The sequence below is a fragment of the Mauremys mutica genome, chromosome 9 (assembly GCF_020497125.1).
Source record: "Mauremys mutica isolate MM-2020 ecotype Southern chromosome 9, ASM2049712v1, whole genome shotgun sequence".
Lineage (NCBI taxonomy): Eukaryota > Metazoa > Chordata > Testudines > Geoemydidae > Mauremys > Mauremys mutica.
Genome location: NC_059080.1, coordinates 105288067 through 105309831, shown reverse-complemented (window position 1 = coordinate 105309831; position 21765 = coordinate 105288067). Strand labels below are relative to the sequence as shown.

The following is a 21765-nucleotide window of genomic DNA, read 5'->3' as shown; positions in this document are numbered from 1 at the left end:
GTTGAAATGCAGTCAGCTTTAAAACAAGATCTTTCACTTTAATTCCACAGTGTACCTTTGGATATATAACTCAAGACATCTCAAATTAAAGCAAATTCTTTTGCCAAAAGATGCTATATATATTTGCAACAGTTGAATAAGCCATATTCTTAATTCTGAAATAGCTCAGTGATTGCACAAATAACTTCTGAAAATTATAAATTATGGAATTATAAACCTACACATTCATTCCTCGAACTCTACTTTGCATAACTTTGTTGTTAGAGAAGAACACTGCACACATGTTCTTTTACTGTTTCACTGTCTTAAAATTAAATTGCCCCTATTCCATTATATACTTCCTAAAATGAACGATTTATTTTACATGTATTTTGATGTGATTATTTCAATGCATGATGAAAAACTACTTAGCGTGTAAGAGTTCCTGTTAGTGTTAGCCGTAATTTCTACCAGCATTTCTTTTAACTTCTAAGCTTTAGCTTTATTATACAATTATGCTCTCTAGCAGCCCTGAGCTGGTCATTACTCCATATGGTCACTTCCCAAGAAGGTAACAGGATAAAAGAGGAGTAAAATGTCAAGAGGCAGTAAACAATCAAACAGTGACAGATAAAGTCAGCCAACCAGTAAATAAGAACAAAGAGAAAGCTTCTTTCTGCCCATTCTTGGCATCTGAGAACATACCATCAACTTTCCCCAAAATCCCTATAAAAGAACAGGCTTTTCCTTCTATTTCAGCTTACATTATTAAAGAACATAAGACAGCATCAGAAATGGCAACTGACGTTCTTCCAACTCTAAGTTCATAGAAACTTTAGCTTGCCATGCTTTGAACAACATAATTTATCCAAGTTTTTAATAAAGTTTTCAATTGGAAAGTGTATATTGGAAAGCTGCAAGAGGACGGTGTCAATTTTCTTAAATACCCATTGAATCTATCTAGTTCCATTCCTTTTCAGTCTTGCAGGCTACTTCTCCTTAAGAATTGCTTCTCTTGGGCAATTTTTGCTGAGGAACAATCAGTGGGAACCTATTTTCTGAGTCCTGCATTAGCCGGGAGAAAGTGACTATATGCCTTCTCTCATTAAATAAGAATCCAGCTTATCCTTAGGGACTACATGGGTAAACCCAGCTATGAGGGGGCATGCAACTATACCTAGGAAGGAATTGTAGGGCCCTTCCATGCATACCTCCCCACCCATTCGTGCCAGGATCCCTTCCCCACCAGAATTAGCTAGTATTTCTCATTAGTATTTCAAAGTTGCAGCCTTTCCTACCACTCTGAGATGTAACCATTGTCTAGTCTCATTCAAGTATGCTGCAGACCAGTGGTTTTCAACCTGTATCCATTTGCAACCCCCTAAAAATTTTTGAATGGAGGTGCAGACCCCTTTGGAAATCTTAGACACAGTCTGCGGACCCAGGGGTCTATGAACCACAGGTTGAAAACCACAGCTGTAGACAAACCTGCATTTTTTAATGATGACCAGGCTTTCCTTTTCCCAAGGCTGATGATAGGTAATATAATGCAAGCTAATGTGACTGTGATGAAAAGTTGTATATTAGTATGGGAACCAAGGTGTACACAGTCAGTCAGTCAATCGGAACTATGAAACCGTCTCTACAGGATCTGCCATTTGAATGAAAATCAGTATGTCTTCAGTCAATGTAAGCATTTTCAGCGTATCCTCAAATCAAGCTTATTTTTAGTATGGATTTGAAAAAAACATCTTGAACTACATTACCTATAAATACTAATGTCCTAAAAGTAGTGTAAGTCAATTAATGCAAAGAAGATCTTGTCTAAAAGTTAATACCAACTGCTTTTATTCCAAAGTAGCTAATCATTGCTCTGCTCACTTATTTATTGTCTTTCTGTGTTAGAAAAGCCAACCAATAACCAACACTACCCCCCAAAATTCGTAAAACTAATCCTATATTAATTTCTCAAAGCCAAACAAGGTCCTGATCCTGCACTACCTGAAGGGAAAAATAACTTGAAAAATTAATTCTCTGTTGACCAAAAAAACCCTCTGACTTCAATACGAGCAAGGGGAGTCTTTATTTACAACCAACTTATTTAAAAATATCTAATTGGTGGTGAGCATAATGTAATAAAATCTCATTCTTTTGGCAAGATAGTGATAGAAAGGTAAGGTAAGTGTCATTTGATTTGCAAAAATCTACAGAATCATAATTTCAATGGTGTCACTCGCTGGTCCCTACTCTGGGCTCCCAGTTCCAGGTCCGGATGGTGGAAATTTTGTTAATATAATGTCGTCGAAAATGGGTTGAGTTGGGTATCTTTGAAAGCCCTTTCTCCCACAAACATAATGGTACCAAACACGACAAACCTAGATTATGTAGACAGATATTTAAGAAAATGTTTAAATATCAACTTTTTAAAATAATAATTTAACATAAGGATGAATTGCTTACATAAAAATATATTGATCTTTGGTAATTTTAGGAAAGTTAACTTTGACCTGTAGAACTGAAAACATTTGTTCATCAAAGTCATAATCAGTGTTGTCTCCATCTAGGGCACCACTGCTAGACACACTGTGACAGCGACCCTTGTCTGTGCTGCACTAGCACATCTCCAGACGATGAGGGCTGCTGTCCAAACATTTGGAGGGTGGTGAACATTAGGTCTTTGCACATGAGTTTTGATTAGCTGAAGGATTGATTTGGGAATGCATGGTATTTCACACATGGTGTGACCAGTCCATCCTCCAAGACCCATCCTTGACCAGTAAGGGGGGAATGCTTTGGCTGTGCTCAATCATCCCAGAGCCATTCCACTGCTTGACAATTTGCTGTCTTGATAGCAGGTATAAATGCACCCCTTGTCAGTGGCAATTTTTCTCTGATCGCTTCTTGGAAAACATCTACCATCATAGCTCTGAAAGTGTTGTAATGTTGGTCTTCAAATAGTAAACTCAGCACATGAACACTTCCAGTGCAGTTATGACCTCATCAGTGATTGTCTCAGCTGTGATAGACCCATGCCAGTTGGGTACAACAAAGTAGTAGAAGGCAGATATACTGGCCACTGGATTAGCAGTTTTCTGTTCCCTGACTGACAAGACCAGGGGCTGGCTCCAGACTAATGAGAACACCTGACTCCAATTAACCTGCAAAGAGTCAGGTGAGGCCATTGAAGTAATGTGAGCACATGACTCTAATTAAGGCCCTTTTGATACTATAAAAGGGCTCACTCCAGTCAGGCTGGGGAGAGCCAGGGAGCCAGAGGAGAGAAAGTGCAGCTGAAGGGCTGGTTAATGAAGACACCCTCAAACCATTGGTAAGGGAGCCCTAAGGTAAGGGAGAAGCAGGAGAGCTGTGAGGAAGTGGCCCAGAGAAATGTAGCAACTCTGGCAAGTGAAAGGTCAGTTGCCGACAGCTGCTACCATTAAGGTCCCTGGTCTGGAACCCGGAGCAGAGGGTGGGTGTGGGTCTGGGTCTGGGTCTCCCCCCCCCCCCAAAACTCCTCAGCCTGCCACTACAGAAACACCTCCTGGGAAGGGAAGACAGGCCCCTGTCAGGACAGGAGGCTAAACTGTTCTGAAATAAGCCCTAGGGACAACAGAGACTGTGGGAGCTCTCTCACCAACCTCCTTGCTGGCCTATGATGAAAAGGGCTCAGTAGACTGTAACCCTGGCCCTAGAGAGAGAAAGGCTACATGGAGAGTCGCAGTGAGCCACTGAGGCTAGCATAAACCACAGGGACAAGATTGGAGCTCTGCTACACAGCCATTTCAAGCACTTTCAGAGTGAGGAGAGACTTTCACTAAAAATAACCATGACAAAATCTTAATCTTACAAATGAGTGTAGACAGTCAAGTCCTTGGTTAGCAAACACAGGGTCTGCTCACTTGAATTCTGCTAACTCTGGGCTTACATTGTAGTGTGCAAAGTTCCCGCATTTAAATACCACAGATTGCATAGGTCTGATGATTTTGAGGGCTGGAGTGAAAGTAGTGACACAACATGAACAGATGACATTTGCAGCATTATCGCTGACAACTTAATATTCTTGAAAGTTATCAGTGACTTGATAAGACTGTAATTCAGTCCCAAATTTTTCACTCCATACTTTCACTCCACTTCCTGGGTGGAGCAAGAGGGTGAAAAGATGGAGCTCAGATGCAAGCATGGAGCTAATGAAAACAGTTTTTGAGAAGGATATAGGATATCTCTCTCCTCTCAAAACACATAGATCGAAGCAGGTGCATGTAACAATGCACTGAAGATAGTAACTGAGTGAATCTGAATGTGTCATGTTAACAGCCAGAATGTTAGATGTGCAAATTAATTTGTGTATTGTCCTTCTAACAACTGTTTGTCAATATTGCTACTGATCATATTTTGGGAGCTGTGCAATTAAGGGCTTATCTACATGGTGCAGTTGGTCCACACTAGAGAAGAGCTTGCTCATTTTCATCAGGCTGGAGCAGGAGGTTGGGTTGTGTGAGGGGGTGAGGGCTCCGGCTTTGGGTGTGGGTTCCAGGGTGGGGCCAGAAATGAGGGGTTCAGGGTTTGGGAGGGGGCTCTGGGCTGGGGTTCAGGAGGGGGTGAGAGCTCTGGCTGGGGGTGGGGGCTCTGGGGTGGGGCCAGAGCTCAGGTGTTTGAGGTGCAGGAGGGGGCTCTGGGATGGGGCCAAGGGGTTCAAAGTGTGGGAGGGGGCTCTGGGCTGAGGCAGGGGATTGTTGTGTGGGAAGGGGTATGGGCTCTGGGTGTGGGCTCCAGGATGAGGCCAGAAATGAGGGGTACAGGGTTCTGGGTTGGGTGCATGGGGGGAGGTGAGGGCTCCATCTGGAAATCTGGGCTCTGGAGATGAGGGGTTTGGGGTGCAGAAGTGGCTCTGGGCTGAGGGATTTGGCGTGTGGGAGGAGGTTCTGAGCTGGGGCAAGAGGTTGGAGTGTGGGAGGGGTGCGAGCTCCAGGAGGGAGTTTGGGTGCGGGAGGGGCCTCAGCGCTGTGGCAGAGGGTTGGGGCACAGAAGGGGGTGCAGGCTCCAGGAGGGAGTTTGAGTGTGCAAGGGGGCTCAGGGCTGGGGATTGGGGTGCAGGCTCCGGACAGCAGTTACCTCAGAGGGCTCCCTGCAAATGGCGACATGTCCCTCCGGCTCTTAGGCAGAAGCGTGGCCAGATGGCTCTGCGCGCTGCCTCCGCTTGCAAGTGCCGCCCCCGCAGCTCCCGCTGGCCGCGGTCAAAGGGAGCTGTGGAACCGGTGCTCGGGGCAGAGCCCTCCTGGCCACACCTTTGCATAGGGGCCACAGGCGCATGTCACTGCTTCAGAGGAGCGGTGCGGAGCCAGGTAGGGAGCCTGTCAGCCCAGTGCCAACTCGACTTTTAATGGTTGGGGTAGCCCAACCAGGCAGACTATACCCTACGGCATGCAGCAGAGCTGGGAGGAGAATGATAATTCTGTTTAAGGAGAATTTCAAAATTTTTGTTTTTATTCTGACTTGGAACTAAACTAAATTTGGAGAACTTGAAATTCTCTGTGAAATGGAATTACTGTTCTCCATCCAGTTCTAGTCAATAGCATGGACAAATGTCTCTTCTAGAACTAATAGCCAAAACTAAAAGCTCAGCTTCAATCATTTACAAATAATTACATGCATCAGTTAAATGTAAATTATATAAATAAGTGTATGACAGAGATTTGAGGCACAGCATAAATGACAAAACCCAGAAGAATGTATGTGTATGAACATAAGTAGGTTTTATTCTAAATCAGGCTACAGCTAACCCAGCAAAAGAAAACTATTTAGAATTTACTGGGCTTAGCTGTATGATGAAGATTGAATATTAAATCCAATGAGAGACATAGCTTATGGAAATACCTATATGTATATTTATTCAAGGGGAAAATATATTAGAAGGATAACCACGTTATTCAGTACAGTCTTGTTCTTAGAATTTAGGACCTTAATCCATGAAAGTTTAAATTCTGTACTAACATGAACAAAGAATAAGATTCATTTTGAATTTAGGGCTAGTCTAATTGCAAAAAAGTTAATCCTACAGAAGCAGATGCCAACTACATATATTAAAATAATAGATTGGTATACAAGGCCAAAGAGATATAGCAAATCTAGAAAACATACAATTATAAATATATGAGGGGAAAAGACCCAAATTCCATATCTGGTCTTGTTTCTTGGAAATGTGTAATTAAATATATAATTAAAAGTAGCAATTCTCATTGGTGAAAAATATTCCACTATTACTGTTCCCACTATAAGTCTATTCAATCTATATTCCATCTTGCTCATGTATACATATATTTCATCCTCATAATTATTTTCTCTTGTTTATAGTTATCTGTTTTTTCTTCCCCTTAATCTTTTTCTCACCATATGTTTATCATAATCATAATTTTACAGTACCCACAGTCTCAATAACACAAATTTACAGGTGTCACAGTAATTAAAAATAGGAGATTCTTGGATACTTATTCCTTATGTTTTGCTATCCATCAATTTCCACTAATTCTTTTAAAAAATTTTTGGTAAATATTGTCACATTCTACTGAACTAAGGCAAGATCTACACAGTGTTTCTATTAGTGTAACTATTTCATAGTTGTATTGTTACAGATCTTAGTGTGGATGCAGTTATACTGGTATAAAGTTGATCCTTGGATGTTTAAACAGGGGAATCTGAAGTAGAAGTAGGGAGAGGTTATATTACCTCTGTATTTGGCACTTGTGTGACTGCTACTGGAATACTGTATCCAGTTCCAGTGTCCACAATTCAAAATTGATGTTGATAAATCGGAGAGCCATGAGAATAAAGTATTGGAAAACATGCCTTGCTGTGAAAGATGAGAGGAGCTCAGTCTGTTTAGTTTAATGAAGAGAAGGTTGAGGGGTGACATGATCAGACTTGAACAGATCTATAAGCATCTACACATGGGGAAAAGAAATTTTAGAATGAGTGGTTCTTCAGCCTATCTGACAAAGGTATAATAGGATCCAATGTCTGGAAGTTGAACCTAGACAAATTCAGAGTAGAAGTAACTTACAGATTTTTGAGAGAGGATAAATTAACCATTTGAACAATTTATAAAGGGCAATAGTGAACTTCTCATAACTGGTAAGTCAGGACTGGATGTTTTTCTAAATACATCCTTTAGTTCAAACAGTAATTACTTTAGGAAAGTCCTGTATGGCCTTAATATCTAGCAACTTATAAATATAGAGGGGTTTTGAACCCATGGTAAACAAACAGTGTGGGGTTCTGCTGCAAGACAGTGGGAAAGGAAAGATGGGTGGTAGGAGTCCTTGCAGAAGGTCCGCATTTCCTGGGTACCATGGAGATGTACTCTACAAAGGCTTCATCTGCAGCACTGCTGAAGCAGAGATATGAAATCTGAAAGGGTTGATAGACCCAAGACTGCATGGAGCATCAAAGATTTTTCTCCCATCAAAGAGTAACAGAGCATACATGGCACTATTGCTGTGAATGGGCTCTCATGCTGCTCCAAAGCCTGAGAAAGAGTATTTATTTTCTCAAACATGGTGGAAGTAAAATACATCTTGGAATTTTCAGTTACATATTTCTTTATTATTCTGAACTTATAAATCCAAGTCAATTGTCAAAACAATTGGTGGTAATGAATTTGGACTTGTGTAATATTTTCTTTAATTAAGGTACCTTTTCTGAGACAATTTAGGGACACAGCTGTTTTGGAACCAAAGATTTAGAAAACTTCATTCTTCATCCCAAACCCTACCTTGTCTGTTAACTCGGGTCTGCTCAGTAGTCTTACAATTTTGTCTAGCTCCATCCAGTTTTACATTTAAAGCCTGAATTTTATAAACAAATTTAACATATCCTCTAAAACAGTGGCTCTCAACCTTTCCAGATTACTGTACCCCTTCAGGAATCTGATTTGTCTTGTGTACACCCCAAGTTTTAACTCACTTAAAAAGTACTTGCTTACAAAATCAGACATGAAATAGAAAAGTGTCACAGCACATTATTACAGAAAAATTGCTTACTTTCTCATTTTTACCATACAACTATCAAATAAATGAATTGAATATAAATATTGTACTTACATTTCAGTGTATATTATATGGAGCAGCATAACAAATCATTGTATGAAATTTTAGTTTGTACTGACTTCGCTAGTGCTTTTTATGTAGCCTCTTGTAAAACTAGGCTACTATCTAGATGAGTTGATGTACCCCCTGGAAGACCTCTGCATAACCCCAGGAGTACGTGGATGCCTGGTTAAGAACCACTGCTCTAAAATAACTATTTTCTCAACAAAGTCTGACTGCATAAAGAGAGAACCATTTAGTGAAGAATTGGAAAAGATGAACTAGATAAAAGAAGGACTGGGCCACTGATGGATACAATACCAGAAAATAGAAAAGCAGCAGTTAGAATAACACTAAGGTTTTGTCAATTAGTCTTAATTATCTAATGTTGTAATAGTTAAGCCTTGCAAAAGACTCATGAAATTTTGCCAGTACAAACACAAAATGTACTTGCCTACCCTTCACAATCATTATTGATAATAATGAAAAACTGGTTATATTTTATTCACCTGTTTAAAGTAAAATTGCCTTGGGCAAGCAGAAATTTGCTGTACTAGTCTAATATTGATATATCACCCCTTACAAAATGAACAGGTCAAATAAAGTCTGATTTGTTTTTAGCGCATGCTTTTGTAACCAAATTCTATAATTTGCATGTCACAATGTATGATAAGCTACTATGACAGTTCAGTTGCATATTAAGAATCTGCATTTCAGCAAAAACCTCACACTTCCTAATAATTTGAAACTCTTTTCATGGTTCCATTTTCTTTTTGCATTTTTTGTGCTTTCTGTTCCATGTATACAAATTTACTGAAGATATTAGTGCATGTAAAATAGCTTACTACCTTCAGTGCATTGGCTCCTTCTCCTGACTGCTATGGAAATTATTATGATACAACAAACTGTGAAACCACTAATATATAAACTTAAGATATAATTGAATCAGGCTGAAGGAACTATGTTACATGAAAACTGATTCTGAATGAGTTTGTATTCACATATCATAAGGAAAACAGTATTTTCAAAATATTCTCAATATGTAAGGTAAATAGTGAAATTATACCTTTTTTTCCCCCTCCTAAAAGGTAGCTGAGAAGGTGAAGACTACCATAGTTTAGCAAAGTACAACACATTTGCTTGATATATATGGTTACATTTTTTTTGCAGGTGTATTTCATTTTCTGCAAATCAAATCTCACTGAAGTCTTTGTACATCTGCATTTTGTACAATTTCATGAATAAATGGAACACTTGAATGCACACTTGAATTCAGAAGCAAAAGTATTTAAGCTTAAAGGCGTGTGTGTGAAATTTGGGGAGGAAAATCCTTACCTGACATATAGGGACCTCTTCTGGCTGGTCCGCAGAGATCCTGATCCTGAGCTAATGCTACTGTTCATCATCTGCTCCCGTAAGTCATGTATTTTAGCTTCAAAACGACTGTATTCTGTAACACGGGAAAAAAAATCACAGAATCATTTATTTTCCCAAAATATCAGCAATTAAGTTATTTGGTAAGATGTTGAGAGCTTGATAAAACAAAAATCTATTTTTATCAAATTTTAAAATATAAATAAACCTCTTTAAATACAATAATTAAAATGCTAATTTAACTACTACTAATTTTGTGCTATTAAAATTATATCTTACACATGTTTGCATTAATAGGCGTTCTTTGAAATATAAAAAGTAATAATGAAAAATTCTTTTCAATAAGAAAAATATTTCTAACGAATTGTGATTTCATCAGTTTACCAGAATTTAGATTCTAGAATTCAGAAAAAAAACAAATACATCTAAATATTCAGTTTACATAAAGATTACATGGGTGGTTTCAATGCACAGTAATTCAATATGTCGTCTGTGGAATTTTGCTGTAAAGATAAGTGTTTTTATTTAAAACAAAACAAATCAATTAACCATATTAAATACAAAAATCACTTTTTGCAATAACAAAGAAAATGTTAATTAATCCAGATAAATTTTACCCCATAACCAAAAGAAAACTTCACAATATATTATTATTGTGTTTAAAAGACTACTGAACAAAAGATGATCTTTTAAACCTAATAAAAGGTCTGTCTTAGTAACCTGAAGTCACTACTTAAATAAATGGTAGTTCTTAAATGAAAATAGAACTGGATAGGTATTATATGGAGTTATTGTGTTCTGAATCAAATAAAGCATTCAGTAGTAGAAGTGAGCAATATATAGAACACATTTCCTAAAGTAATGTTTAAGAGGGAAAAGAATAATGTAAAAGACAAGAAAAAAAACTATCTAGGAATTTTGCTACAAATTCTTGATCCACTTGTAATCTGTATTAGAAATAACTCTATTTACATAATTATGCACAATGCTAATCCTACTATAAACGGATTGTGTTCTTAAGCAGCACTGTGTGTGTTAATATAACTGTGCTAAATGCACTTGATTTTACCTACAAATAGAGACAGTAAAATAATAGGATCCTTTTCACTATCAACAGCTTCTGAAGTGCTGTACTTACATGTTACCAGCATAAAATGTCCAGTCAAAACAAGGCAATTTTTCTTTCAGTTGATTAGTTTTAACTTCAGTATCTGCAGATCACTTCTAAAACCTTTCTGATAAAAAGAAGCGTTCCACAGCAACACTGTCCACCTTGCCTAAAACACCATGTGACTTAAGATTAAGGCAAATCTACAGTGGGAGACTGGCACAGTCACTGAGTTGAATTTTTTTTTTTTTTTTTTTACTTCTCTCCTCCACTCTCCTCCCTCATCACAGTGGAAATCAAATTTGCCCTGGGAAATATAAGAATAATAAATAGCTCCTCCTCAGTGTAGAAATCATAAGCTTTTCTTTTTTTCCCCTACAACAATCACTTTAAACACCATGTTTGTGATCTCATTAAAATTCTACAGAATTTTTTGTAACATTCATCTTTACAAAAATATAGTCATGAATAACCAGAATATTTAGTGTAACTATAGACAGGAGAAAAATCACTTCAAAATCTATAAACAGGCAACATGGAATATTTTACAAGAGAAAATTCAATGAAGTAGGCTTTTTCTGTAGCACATTGGCCTTGTTAGCCAAAGTAGGAAATAGCTTTCTATTAGTCTAATCAACCAACATGCTAACCATAATGATATCAGAAAGACAAGGTGGGTGAGGTACTATCTTATTGAACCAACTTCTGTTACACCTCACCCACCTTGTCTCTCTAATATCCTGGGATCAACATGGCTACAACAACACTGCATAAACAATAATGATATCAGACAATGGTTTCCTAACCTATTCTGATGATCCTCAGAAGTGGTCAGTAGTTTTTTTTTAAATGGTATGGATTAGGTACAGATTTGAATAGTTCACCAACCCTAATTCAGATGCAGAAGTAGTTCTTCAATAAGATGAACAAAATCCTATAAACAGCAGTTATTCCTGTAATGCTGTCCATGTTCGAAGTAATAAAGTTCAAAATATTGGGGAGGGGGAATTAAACATTACAGAAGCAGCATTGTGTAGTGGAAAGGACATTGGACTGCAATTCAGGACAGCTGGGTTCTATTCCCAGCTAGCTACTGATGTACTGAGCGATCCAGTGCAAATCTCTTCCTTCCACGTACCTTTTCCCCCTCACACTGTGTCCTGTCTATTTAGAATGAAAGCTCCTTGGGACTGTCTCTTATATGCACCATGGGGTCTCAATCTAAATTAGAGCCTTTAGGCATAATTAATAAAAAATAATAATAATTCAATAAAATTATAGTCTCCTTTTATAAGAGAAGAAAGATACATAAACTAAAATTCATTTGATGTTAAGTCACCATCTTAAACACGAGGAGTCAGACACAAAACATCTTTACAATTAATGGGTTTAAGTGTCTTGGATAGTTTGTTTTTATCAATATCAACACTGCTTTTAATAAATTCTCCCTATTGATTTTGCAGCATATAGTCTTGTAACTTATAAACAAATTTTTCACTTGAGTTTGTTTTTGCTAAATTGGATTTGTTTTGTAGTTTATAAGAGAAAGAACTGCCAAAGAGAAATCAATGAGTTTTTGAGAGCAAGTATAGTCCTGGGATTAGGACATTAGTCTAGGACTAGTGAGACATGGGTTTAACTTCCTGACCTACCACAGACTTCCTGTATGACCTTGGGCAAGTCACGTAGTCATCCTGTGCTTCAGTCCCCCATCTGTAAAATGGGAATAATTCTATTCTACATAGGCTTTTATAATGCTCTTATGACTATGAATCCACAAAAATCCATAAGAGAAGTGTATCTACTATTAAGTCAGATAATGAATCCCCTGCCACATCAATAATGCATTAGGAGGAATGAAAATAATTTGATTTAGCTAAATGACTTCCAAAAATACACTGACACAGCACAAACAGCAATAGAAACATACATGACATCTGATATACATTTACTGTTATATGATAAGTAGGGCTGTCAATTAATCACAGTTAATGCTTGTTAATCGCATACCTTTGGGTGGGTAGGGAGGCATCAGTTGCGGGGGTGGGGGTGGGGGAGGGGCTGACAATGTATGGTCAGGTGCAGTACCACCCAAGTCAGCATGAGGACAGGAAAAGGGGAGAAAGACAAACATGGCACATTCTATGCAGGTCACAACAGCTGATCACTCACCATCCATATTACTTTCCTTCTAAGAGCTTCCTCAGCTGTTGCAGTAACTACTCAGGGAAGCCTGAAAGATGAAAGCCTCACTGGGCTCTCCCCAGGCGAACTCCCAGTCAAGCTGCCTCTGTTAGCTTCTCTGCTGTTTGCCACTTAGCTGGTTCACAGCTGACTGCCTTTTTATAACAGTCAGGCCCACTCAGGACCCACCTGGAACAAAGCACAGGATGTGCCATATTTGTCTTTCTTCCACAGAACAGAAGTGACTTTGTCTGTATAAAGTGCAAGCTGGTCTCCCTATTGGAAGAGAAGGTTCAAGGTCTGGAGAAACAAGTACCGACCCTGCATTGCATAAGAGAAAATGAAGATTTCCTGGACAGACGTCAGGATATGCTTTTACAGGCACAACAGTCCGAAGAATCAGAGCAGGCTGCACAGCGGGGACAGAAGGACGGTGAGGAAAATTGGCAGCATGTGACCTCCAGAAGAAGAAAGAGGAGCATCCATGTACCAGCAATGTAGATACAGGTGAGCAATGTGGAGAGTGGACTAGATGATACATCTGAGGGAAGGGAGTAGAAGGAGACTCCACCGATTGGAAGGCATGAGATACACTCTCCTAGGGATGGGGGTTCCATGACCACCGCTCCCAAGAGAAGGAGGCAGGTGGTGGTGGTCGGGGACTCCCTCCTCAATGTGCTGCTTGCCAGGAACTAGGATTCACGATGTGATGGATGTGACAGAGAGACTGCCAAGACTCTCAAGCCCTTGGATTGCTACCCCTTCCTGCTTCTCCACGTGGGCACCAATAATACTGCCAAGAATGACCTTGAGCGGATCACTGATGTGGCTCTGGAAGGATAAAGGAGTTTGAGGTGCAAGTGGTGTTCTCATCCATCCTCCCTGTGGAAGGAAAAGGCCCGGGTAGAGACCGTTGAATCATGGGAGTCAATGAATGGTTATGCAGGTGGTGTCGGAGAGGCGGCTTTGGATTCTTTGACCATGGGATGGTGTTCCAAGAAGGAGTGTTAGGCAGAGATGGGCTCCACCTAACGAAGAGAGGGAAGAGCATCTTTGCAAGCAGGCTGGCTAACCTAGTGAGGAGGGCTTTAAACTAGGTTCACCGGGAGAAGGAGACCAAAGCCCTGAGGTAAGTGGGGAAGCAGGATACTGAGAGGAAGCACAAGCAGGAGAGCACAAGAGGGGAGGACTCCTGCCTCATACTGAGAAAGCAAGATTATCAGCAAGTTATCTTAAGTGCCTATACACAAATGCAAGAAGCCTGGGAAACAGGCAGAGAGAACTGGAAGTCCTGGTGCAGTCAAGGAATTATGTTGTTATTGGAATAACAGAGACTTGGTGGGATAACTCACATGACTGCAGTACTGTCATGGATGGATATAAACTGTTCAGGAAGGACAGGCTGGGGAGTTACATTGTATGTAAGAGAGCAGTATGACTGCTCAGAGCTCCAGTATGAAACTGCAGAAAAACCTGAGAGTCTCTGGATTAAATTTAGAAGGGTGAGCAACAAGAGTGACGTCATGGTGGGAGTCTGCTATAGACCACCAGACCAGGGGGATGAGGTGGACGAGGCTTTCTTCCGGCAACTAACAGACGTTACTAGATCACAGGCCCTGGTTCTCATGGGGGACTTCAATCACCCCGATATCTGCTGGGAGAGCAATACAGCAGTGCACAGACAATCCAGGAAGATTTTGGGAAGTGTAGGGGACAATTTCCTGGTGCAAGTGCTGGAGGAACCAACCAGGGGCAAAGCTTTTTCTTGACCTGTTGCTAACAAACAGGGAAGAATTAGTAAGGGAAGCAAAAGTGGATGGGAACCTGGGAGGCAGTGACCATGAGATGGTCGAGTTCAAGATCCTGACACAAGGAAGAAAGAAGAGCAGCAGAATACAGACCCTGGACTTCAGAAAAGCAGACTTTTACTCCCTCAGAGAACTGATGGGCAGGATCTCCTGGGAGAATAACATGAGAGGGAAAGGAGTCCAGGAGAGCTGGCTGTATTTTAAAGAATCCTTATTGAGGTTGCAGGAACAAACCATCCCGACGTGTAAAAAGAATAGCAAGTATGGCAGGTGACCAGTTTGGCTTAACAATGAAATCCTTGCTGATCTTAAACACAAAAAAGAAGCTAACAAGAAGTGGAAGATTGGCCAAAGACCAAGGAGGAGTATAAAAATATTGCTCAGGCATGCAGGAGTGAAATCAGGAAGACCAAATCACACTTGGAGTTGCATCTAGCAAGAGATGTTAAGAGTAACAAGGGTTTCTTCAGGTATGTTAGCAACAAGAAGAAAGTCAAGGAAAGGGTGGGCCCCTTACTGAATGAGGAAGGCAACTTAGTGACAGAGGATGTAGAAAAAGCTAATGTACTCGATGCTTTTTTTGCCCGTCTTCACAAACAAGGTCATCTACTGCACTAGGAAACACAGCATGGGGAGGAGGTGACCAGCCCTCTGTGGAGAAAGAAGTGGTTTAGGACTATTTAGAAAAGCTGGATGAGCACAAGTCCATGGGGATGGATGCGCTGCATCCGAGGGTGCAAAAGGAGTTGGTGGATGTGATTGCAGAGCCATTGGCCATTATCTTTGAAAACTCATGGCGACTGGGGGAGGTCCTGGATAACTGGAAAACGGCTAATGTAGTGCCCATCTTTAAAAAAGGAAGGAGGAGGATCCAGGGAACTACAGGCCAGTCAGCCTCACCTCAGTCCCTGGAAAAATCATGGAGCAGGTTCTCAAGGAATCACTTCTGAAGCACTTAGAGGAGAGGAAAGTGATCAGGAACAGTTAGCATGGATTCACCAAGGGCAAGTTATGCCTGACTAACCTAATTGCCTTCTATAATGAGATAACTGGCTCTGTGGATGAGGGGAACACACTGGACATGTTATTCCTTGACTTTAGCAAAGCTTTTGATACGGTCTCCCACAGTATTTTTGCCAGCAAGGTAAAGTAGTATGGGCTGGATGAATGGACTATAAGGTGGATAAAAAGCTGGCTACATCGTCAGCTCAACGGGTAGTGATCAATGGCTCCATGTCTAGTTGGCAGCTGCTATCAAGTGGAGTGCCCAGTTTTGTTCAATATCTTCATTAATGATCTGGAGGATGGTGTGGACTGCACCCTCAATAAGCTTGTAGATGACACTAAACTTGGAGGAGTGGTAGATATGCTGGAGGGTAGGGATAGGATACAGAGGGACCGAGACAAAATAGAGGTGTGGGCCAAAAGAAATCTGATGAAGTTCAACAAGGACAAGTGCAGAGTCCTGCACTTAGGACGGAAGAATCCCATGCACTGCTACGGACTAGGGACCGAATGGCTAGGCAGCAGTTCTGCAGAAAAGGACCTAGGGGTTACAGTGGACAAGAAGCTGGATATGAGTCAACAGTGTGCCCTTGTTGCCAAGAAGGCTAATGGCATTTTGGGCTGTATAAGTAGGGGCATTGCGAGCAGATCAAGGGATGTGATAATTCCCCTCTATTCCACACTGGTGAGGCCTCATCTGGAGTACTGTGTCAGGCATCCCACTACAAGAAGGATGTGGAAAAATTGGAAAGAGTCCAGTGGAGGGCAACAAAAATTATTAGGGGTCTGGAACACAGGACTTATGAGGAGAGTCTGAGGGAACTGGGTTTGTTTAGTCTGCAGAAGAGAAGAGTGAGGGGGGATTTGATAGCAGCCTTCAAATACCTGAAGGGGGGTTCCAAAGGGGATGGAGCTCGGTTGTTCTCAGTGGTGGCAGATGACAGAACAAGGAGTAATGGTCTCAAGTTGCAGTGGGGGAGGTCTATGTTGGATATTAGGAAAAACTTTTTCACTAGGAGGGTGGTGAAGCACTGGAATGGGTTACATAAGAAAGTGGTGGAATCTCCATCCTTAGACGTTTTTAAGGCCTGGCTTGACAAAGCCCTGGCTGGGATGATTTAGTTGGTGTTGATCCTGCCTTGAGCAGGGGGTTGGACTAGATGATCTCCTGAGGTCTCTTACAACCATAATCGTCTATGATACGCTTCTCCAGTCGTCACGTAGCATTGCGGGCACGAGTAGAGTGAAGTAAAGTCTCCCCGTCTCTTCCAAATTCACCTTCCAGCAAGCCACTCAGGTAGGTTGTGACATCTTGGTTGGAGGGGGTCCTGGTGGTTCGTTTCTTTACTGCATCCTGCAGAGTACTCTCTGTGATGTTCCTCACCATGGCATCCAGGCATGTCAGAAGCCAGCGGGTGTGCAAGATGTACACCAGTTCATTACTGGCCCAGGAAGGTGTTTAAGGCGTTGATCTTCTGCCATGGTGCCAGTAGGAAAGAGTCAATACTGGCCACATCTTGTAGGATCTCCGCAATGGTATTCTCAGGTGTCTGCTGGACATGGAAACCCGTTGACGTGCCAAGATGTTGGTAAGCTTGCCCGTCCTCAAGGAAAGTTCACCCTGGATCTGAAATGGCGTTGCCTGGACCAAATCCCTTCTACTGCCATCGATATGCAAGGATGTATGCTTTCTGGCACTGAAACGGAGTCTCATCCAGTTGGCAGCCTGGATGGTGATGTCAAGCATTTGCTGGAGACTCTCGGAGTTGTCTGCCATCAGGACCAGATCATCCACTACTAGGCAAAGTTCTCTGGCTTTGGTGCACTGGGTGCATGCACACCTGAGTGGAATACATGTCTGCAACCACTGAAATAAGAACTTTAAATGTCAGCTACTATTGCATTGAAAACAAAGCTCCAGGACAGTAGACTGAGGTGGAGAAATCCTATGTGTGGCGGAGTGCAAACTTTCAAGAGGCAATATACAGTATGTTTCTTTTTTCTCCGGTTTTTTCTGTTACCTGGGGTTATGGCCTCTGTCACATGTGTACAGGTCTCATTCCAAGGTTTAAAATGTTTATACAATGACCTATTACTGAGCAAGGTTTAAAATGTTTATACAATGACCTACTACTGATTTCCTTGATTGGATTGTGGATTTGGAGTGTGCAAGGAGGAACAGATGGGGAAATGTAGAGTTACATGGTGAAGGGGCAGTGAACTGTGAGAAACATGGCCTGGGGAGAAGAGACAAGTTGCCAATTAATTCATCCTGGAAAGGGGATTCTGACAGGCGGGTGCATCAGCCTGGGATATAATGAGGGATGAAGGAGCAAGGGATTGGGAGCATGGAGGGTAGTGCAGATGATGGGGGAGGCATGGAATGGTATGCAGGGAATTGGGAACAGGGGGACATGAAGAAGTACAGATTCTTATTCATACTAAGCCCTGAGAGCTGAAAATGTTCAGATATAGATAAAAGCCTCCCCCCCTCCCTTTTTCTTCATTTTCCTTCTCCCCTTCCAGGGGAGAACCCCACTTTAATGGACATCATTAAATCTGTCAGAACAGGGATCCCTTGCTGTGAATCTTATATTCCAAACAGATTTAAACTTCTGATGTTTATTTGGGCTGATGGGGCGGGGAGGGAGAGGGTAATTCAGTATTAAAAATGTTTTTAAAAAGTTGAGCATCCCACCCCACCAATCAAAATATAAAAGTTTATGCAAAAGTCAAAATAAATTATTAGGTAATTATAAAATCCTATCTCCAAGAGATCCATTTCCAATAATCTCTTACTAGTTATCCATTTTCATTGTTGTGTATAATTTTACAAATTTGGGGGGCACTGCTAGGTTTGCATGGAAGTGTAAATTGGGTTAGGTGAGAGCGAGTGGTAAAGGATTATATGGTAAAATGGATCACTTCAGTGTTCTTTTCCAGATATTCTAAAGGTTGTTTTTTGTTCAAAGGTGTATAATTTTTGTAAAGTAAGTTATATTGGTTTGGAGCTTTTACTGTACTTCACTGAAACCTACTTTCACTATTAATTATTTTTTACAACTTTTTTTGTTTATTTGCAAATTTTAGTTTAGTGTCAGGAAGTTTTTTAATGTGGGTTTTGGTCCTATGTAGGATACAAATATATTTTTGTAAACTGTTTATATAGGCAACTTAGAGTTGCTTAGGGAGGTGTACTTTCATAAAAATAAATAACTCCTACTTTAATATTCTTAGATAATATTTGCTAATTAAGGACTAGTATGTATGAATACAGCCTTTAATCTACACAGTATCTAGATACCACAGTAGGTATTTTATAACTACCCAGACAGATGTCACTTTTTAAAATATTTGTGGATCAGTTCAAAAGCATACAAAGTTTTACTGTGATTTTCTAGGCGCAATTAATTTATTTGCATGGATACTTAGTGCTTCTATATCAGGGGTAGGCAACCTGCGGGTGTAAGCTGATTTTCAGTGGCACTCACACTGCCCGGGTCCTGGCCACCGGTCCAGGGAACTCTGCATTTTAATTTAATTTTAAATGAAGCTTCTTAAACATTTTAAAAATCTTATTTACTTTACATACAACAACAGTTTAGTTAGATATTATAGACTTATAGAAAGAGACCTTCTAAAAACATTAAAATGTATTCTTGGCACGCCAAACCTTAAATTAGAGTGAATAAATGAAGACTCGGCACACCACTTCTGAAAGGTTGCCGACCCCTGTTCTGTATTAACGCATCAAATTAACATAAGAGACAACCAGATTCCACATACACAGGAGACTTGTTAGCATGCATGAAAGCTGCAAACTGCACCTACTGAGGTTACAATGAGTAATTAGAAAGGCTGGGCCACTAGGTTCGAAACAGATTATGAGGATGACATATGCATTTTCTCAGTACGTGTTTCGATAGCACCCTTCAGTTTCAAACTGAGAAGAGATATCTGTTCACTGCTAAAATGAACAATACCATCTGTGACACCTTTATATTTACTACACTTTTTCATAACTGCATTTACACTTTGTTAAAGGCCAAAATGTATTTAAAAATAAGGAGACTAACAAATTAAAAAAATACTGTAGAAAGTGACATTCAAAAAGGTTAAAACATAGTAAGCCTTATACCTTTGTCTGGCAGGACTATTTTTAACAGAACCCTCTCTCTATTCTTGAAGTATCTTTCGAATCTGTCTCACTAATTGACTAATCTGGATTACTCAAAAATTAACAGAAGCAGGTATAACAAACAGGAAAATAACAGGAAACTGAAAATTGCGTACCTAAGAGCAGTATAAACTGCAACATTTTAGAGAACGTGTTTCAGTTAGTGAACAAGTCAGTCTTTCCATCTAGTTTTAATAGTTAAGAATTAACAATTTCATAACCTAAAGTGAGTGAAGTTAAATCACTTGATGTACAACAAATACTTGGATCTCCTTAATTTCGCTGAAGTCCTATTGGCTTTGTGCTGCTTTGATTAGAGTCTTAAGGAGTGTATGCAAGATTTTTCAGAGCACTTGCACATGAAACCATTCTAGGAAATTCACATATGAATTAAATACTAATTTCCAGAGAATAGGATTCAGTTGTTTCATTTAGCTACATACATAAGACAATCCCTGGACCAAATTTCAAAGGCAATAGTATTTTTTTTTAAATGAGCACGCGCGTACACTCGGTAAAATCCGACAGAATCGAGCTAATGCCCTATAAAATATAATACCCAATAATAATAACCCTTCCACTTCATGAAGCATTTGGCAAGGTAAGGTAGGCATGAAATATATAAAATTAATTATTTTAAAATGATTATAGAATATAGCTCAGATTTAGCAGATGTACATCTTCTCTCAAACATTGCTCACCAGAATGCAGACTTTAGAATAGAGTACAGATACCCTTCTGGCTAGTATGTGATATTTTTTATCTAATACTGCAGAAAAAACCCCAGAATATCTGTGTTCACCAGCAACATTGTGAATTGAATCCATCAGGGATTTGGACTAAACATTAAACTGGACTCTGAATACATTTTGCACCTAATACAGAGAGAGAAAAAATCCAAGAGATAAATGTTGTCCAGTTATGTGAATAACACACTTTTAAATGCAGTTTTATAATACACCACCTAACAATCTCCTCTCTAGCACTTTGATCCATCTTCTCTTAATCACACACTGATCCATCAAGCACCTAAGAATGCTCAACTAATCAGATCACTTAACAGTCTTATTTCTCTTTTAGAAATGAGGTCGACTTGTTCAGCAGAACTGCAAACAGAAAAACACTTTTATATGAATACTCTTAATTACTATGTAATAGGTATCCAATGACAGTTCTTTCACTATTGGAGTATTACTACATTCTTACTTTGGCCAGTAGCTCTGCTTAGACTTGGGGCCTTTGGGCCTTATCCAAAAAGCACATGCAATAACTCACTAATTGTAATAGCTATATTATGCACATGTATTTAGTAGGACCAGTAGCAACAACTCTAGTTAATATGTGGTCTCTGCATTTCCATCTTCATCCCATTTTTAGTTACTCAGAACTTTAATCTATCTGGCTTAATTTTGAGGGCTTAGTCCTCGCATGAAGGTGAGTTTTTGGAACATTTCAGCCAAAATGGTCTAGTCGAATGAAGAAGCCAATTTTGCCCATTTAAATAATTCTTGTAGCATTTTCAGGAACAGCAGTACTCCTGAAGCAACTGGGTGCAGAAAGTGGGGAAAGAAGCCTCAGTGAGAAGGTGCTTTTGAGCACTCATGTGAAAACTGGTATTGCTTTAACAGAATCATCTTACTTTTGCATGCGGGTGTGACTAAATCACATGCATTTTGCAAGATGGGTTTTAGTATCAACAGGGATAGACAGACAATAATGAAATGGTGTGTGGCCTTCCTGGAGCCAAGATGTCACTCTAAGACTAGACAGCTTGTGAAGTGGATGGGGAAGGATCCATTGGTGATGGTTAAGGCTGCGAGTTTGTCACGGATTCCGTGACTTTCTATGACCTCCGTGACTTCTGCAGTGGCTGGTGCGCATGACCTGGGGCCAGCTCAGGCTGCTCCTGCACCAGTCACACCGGCTGCTGCTGGGGCAGTCTCAGGTCACCGCCTACTGCCCCCAGCAGCAGCAGAGTTTGGGTGTGGGAAGGGACAAGGGGTTGGGGCATGAGACAGGCTTTGGGCAGCACTTACCTGGGGGGCTCCC

At 40.3% G+C, this 21765-nt stretch overlaps 1 protein-coding gene across 8 annotated transcripts in view; it reads right to left on the bottom strand.

The window, feature by feature from the left end:
• DLG1 (discs large MAGUK scaffold protein 1) overlaps positions 1 to 21765 on the bottom strand; it is a 740792-nt gene that overhangs the window by 50747 nt on the left and 668280 nt on the right. For all 8 annotated transcript variants that reach the window (XM_045030010.1, XM_045030012.1, XM_045030020.1 and 5 more), the window contains one exon: positions 9396 to 9510. In XM_045030010.1, coding sequence (XP_044885945.1) covers positions 9396 to 9510 — 115 coding nt within the window. The remainder of the gene's footprint in view (positions 1 to 9395; positions 9511 to 21765) is intronic.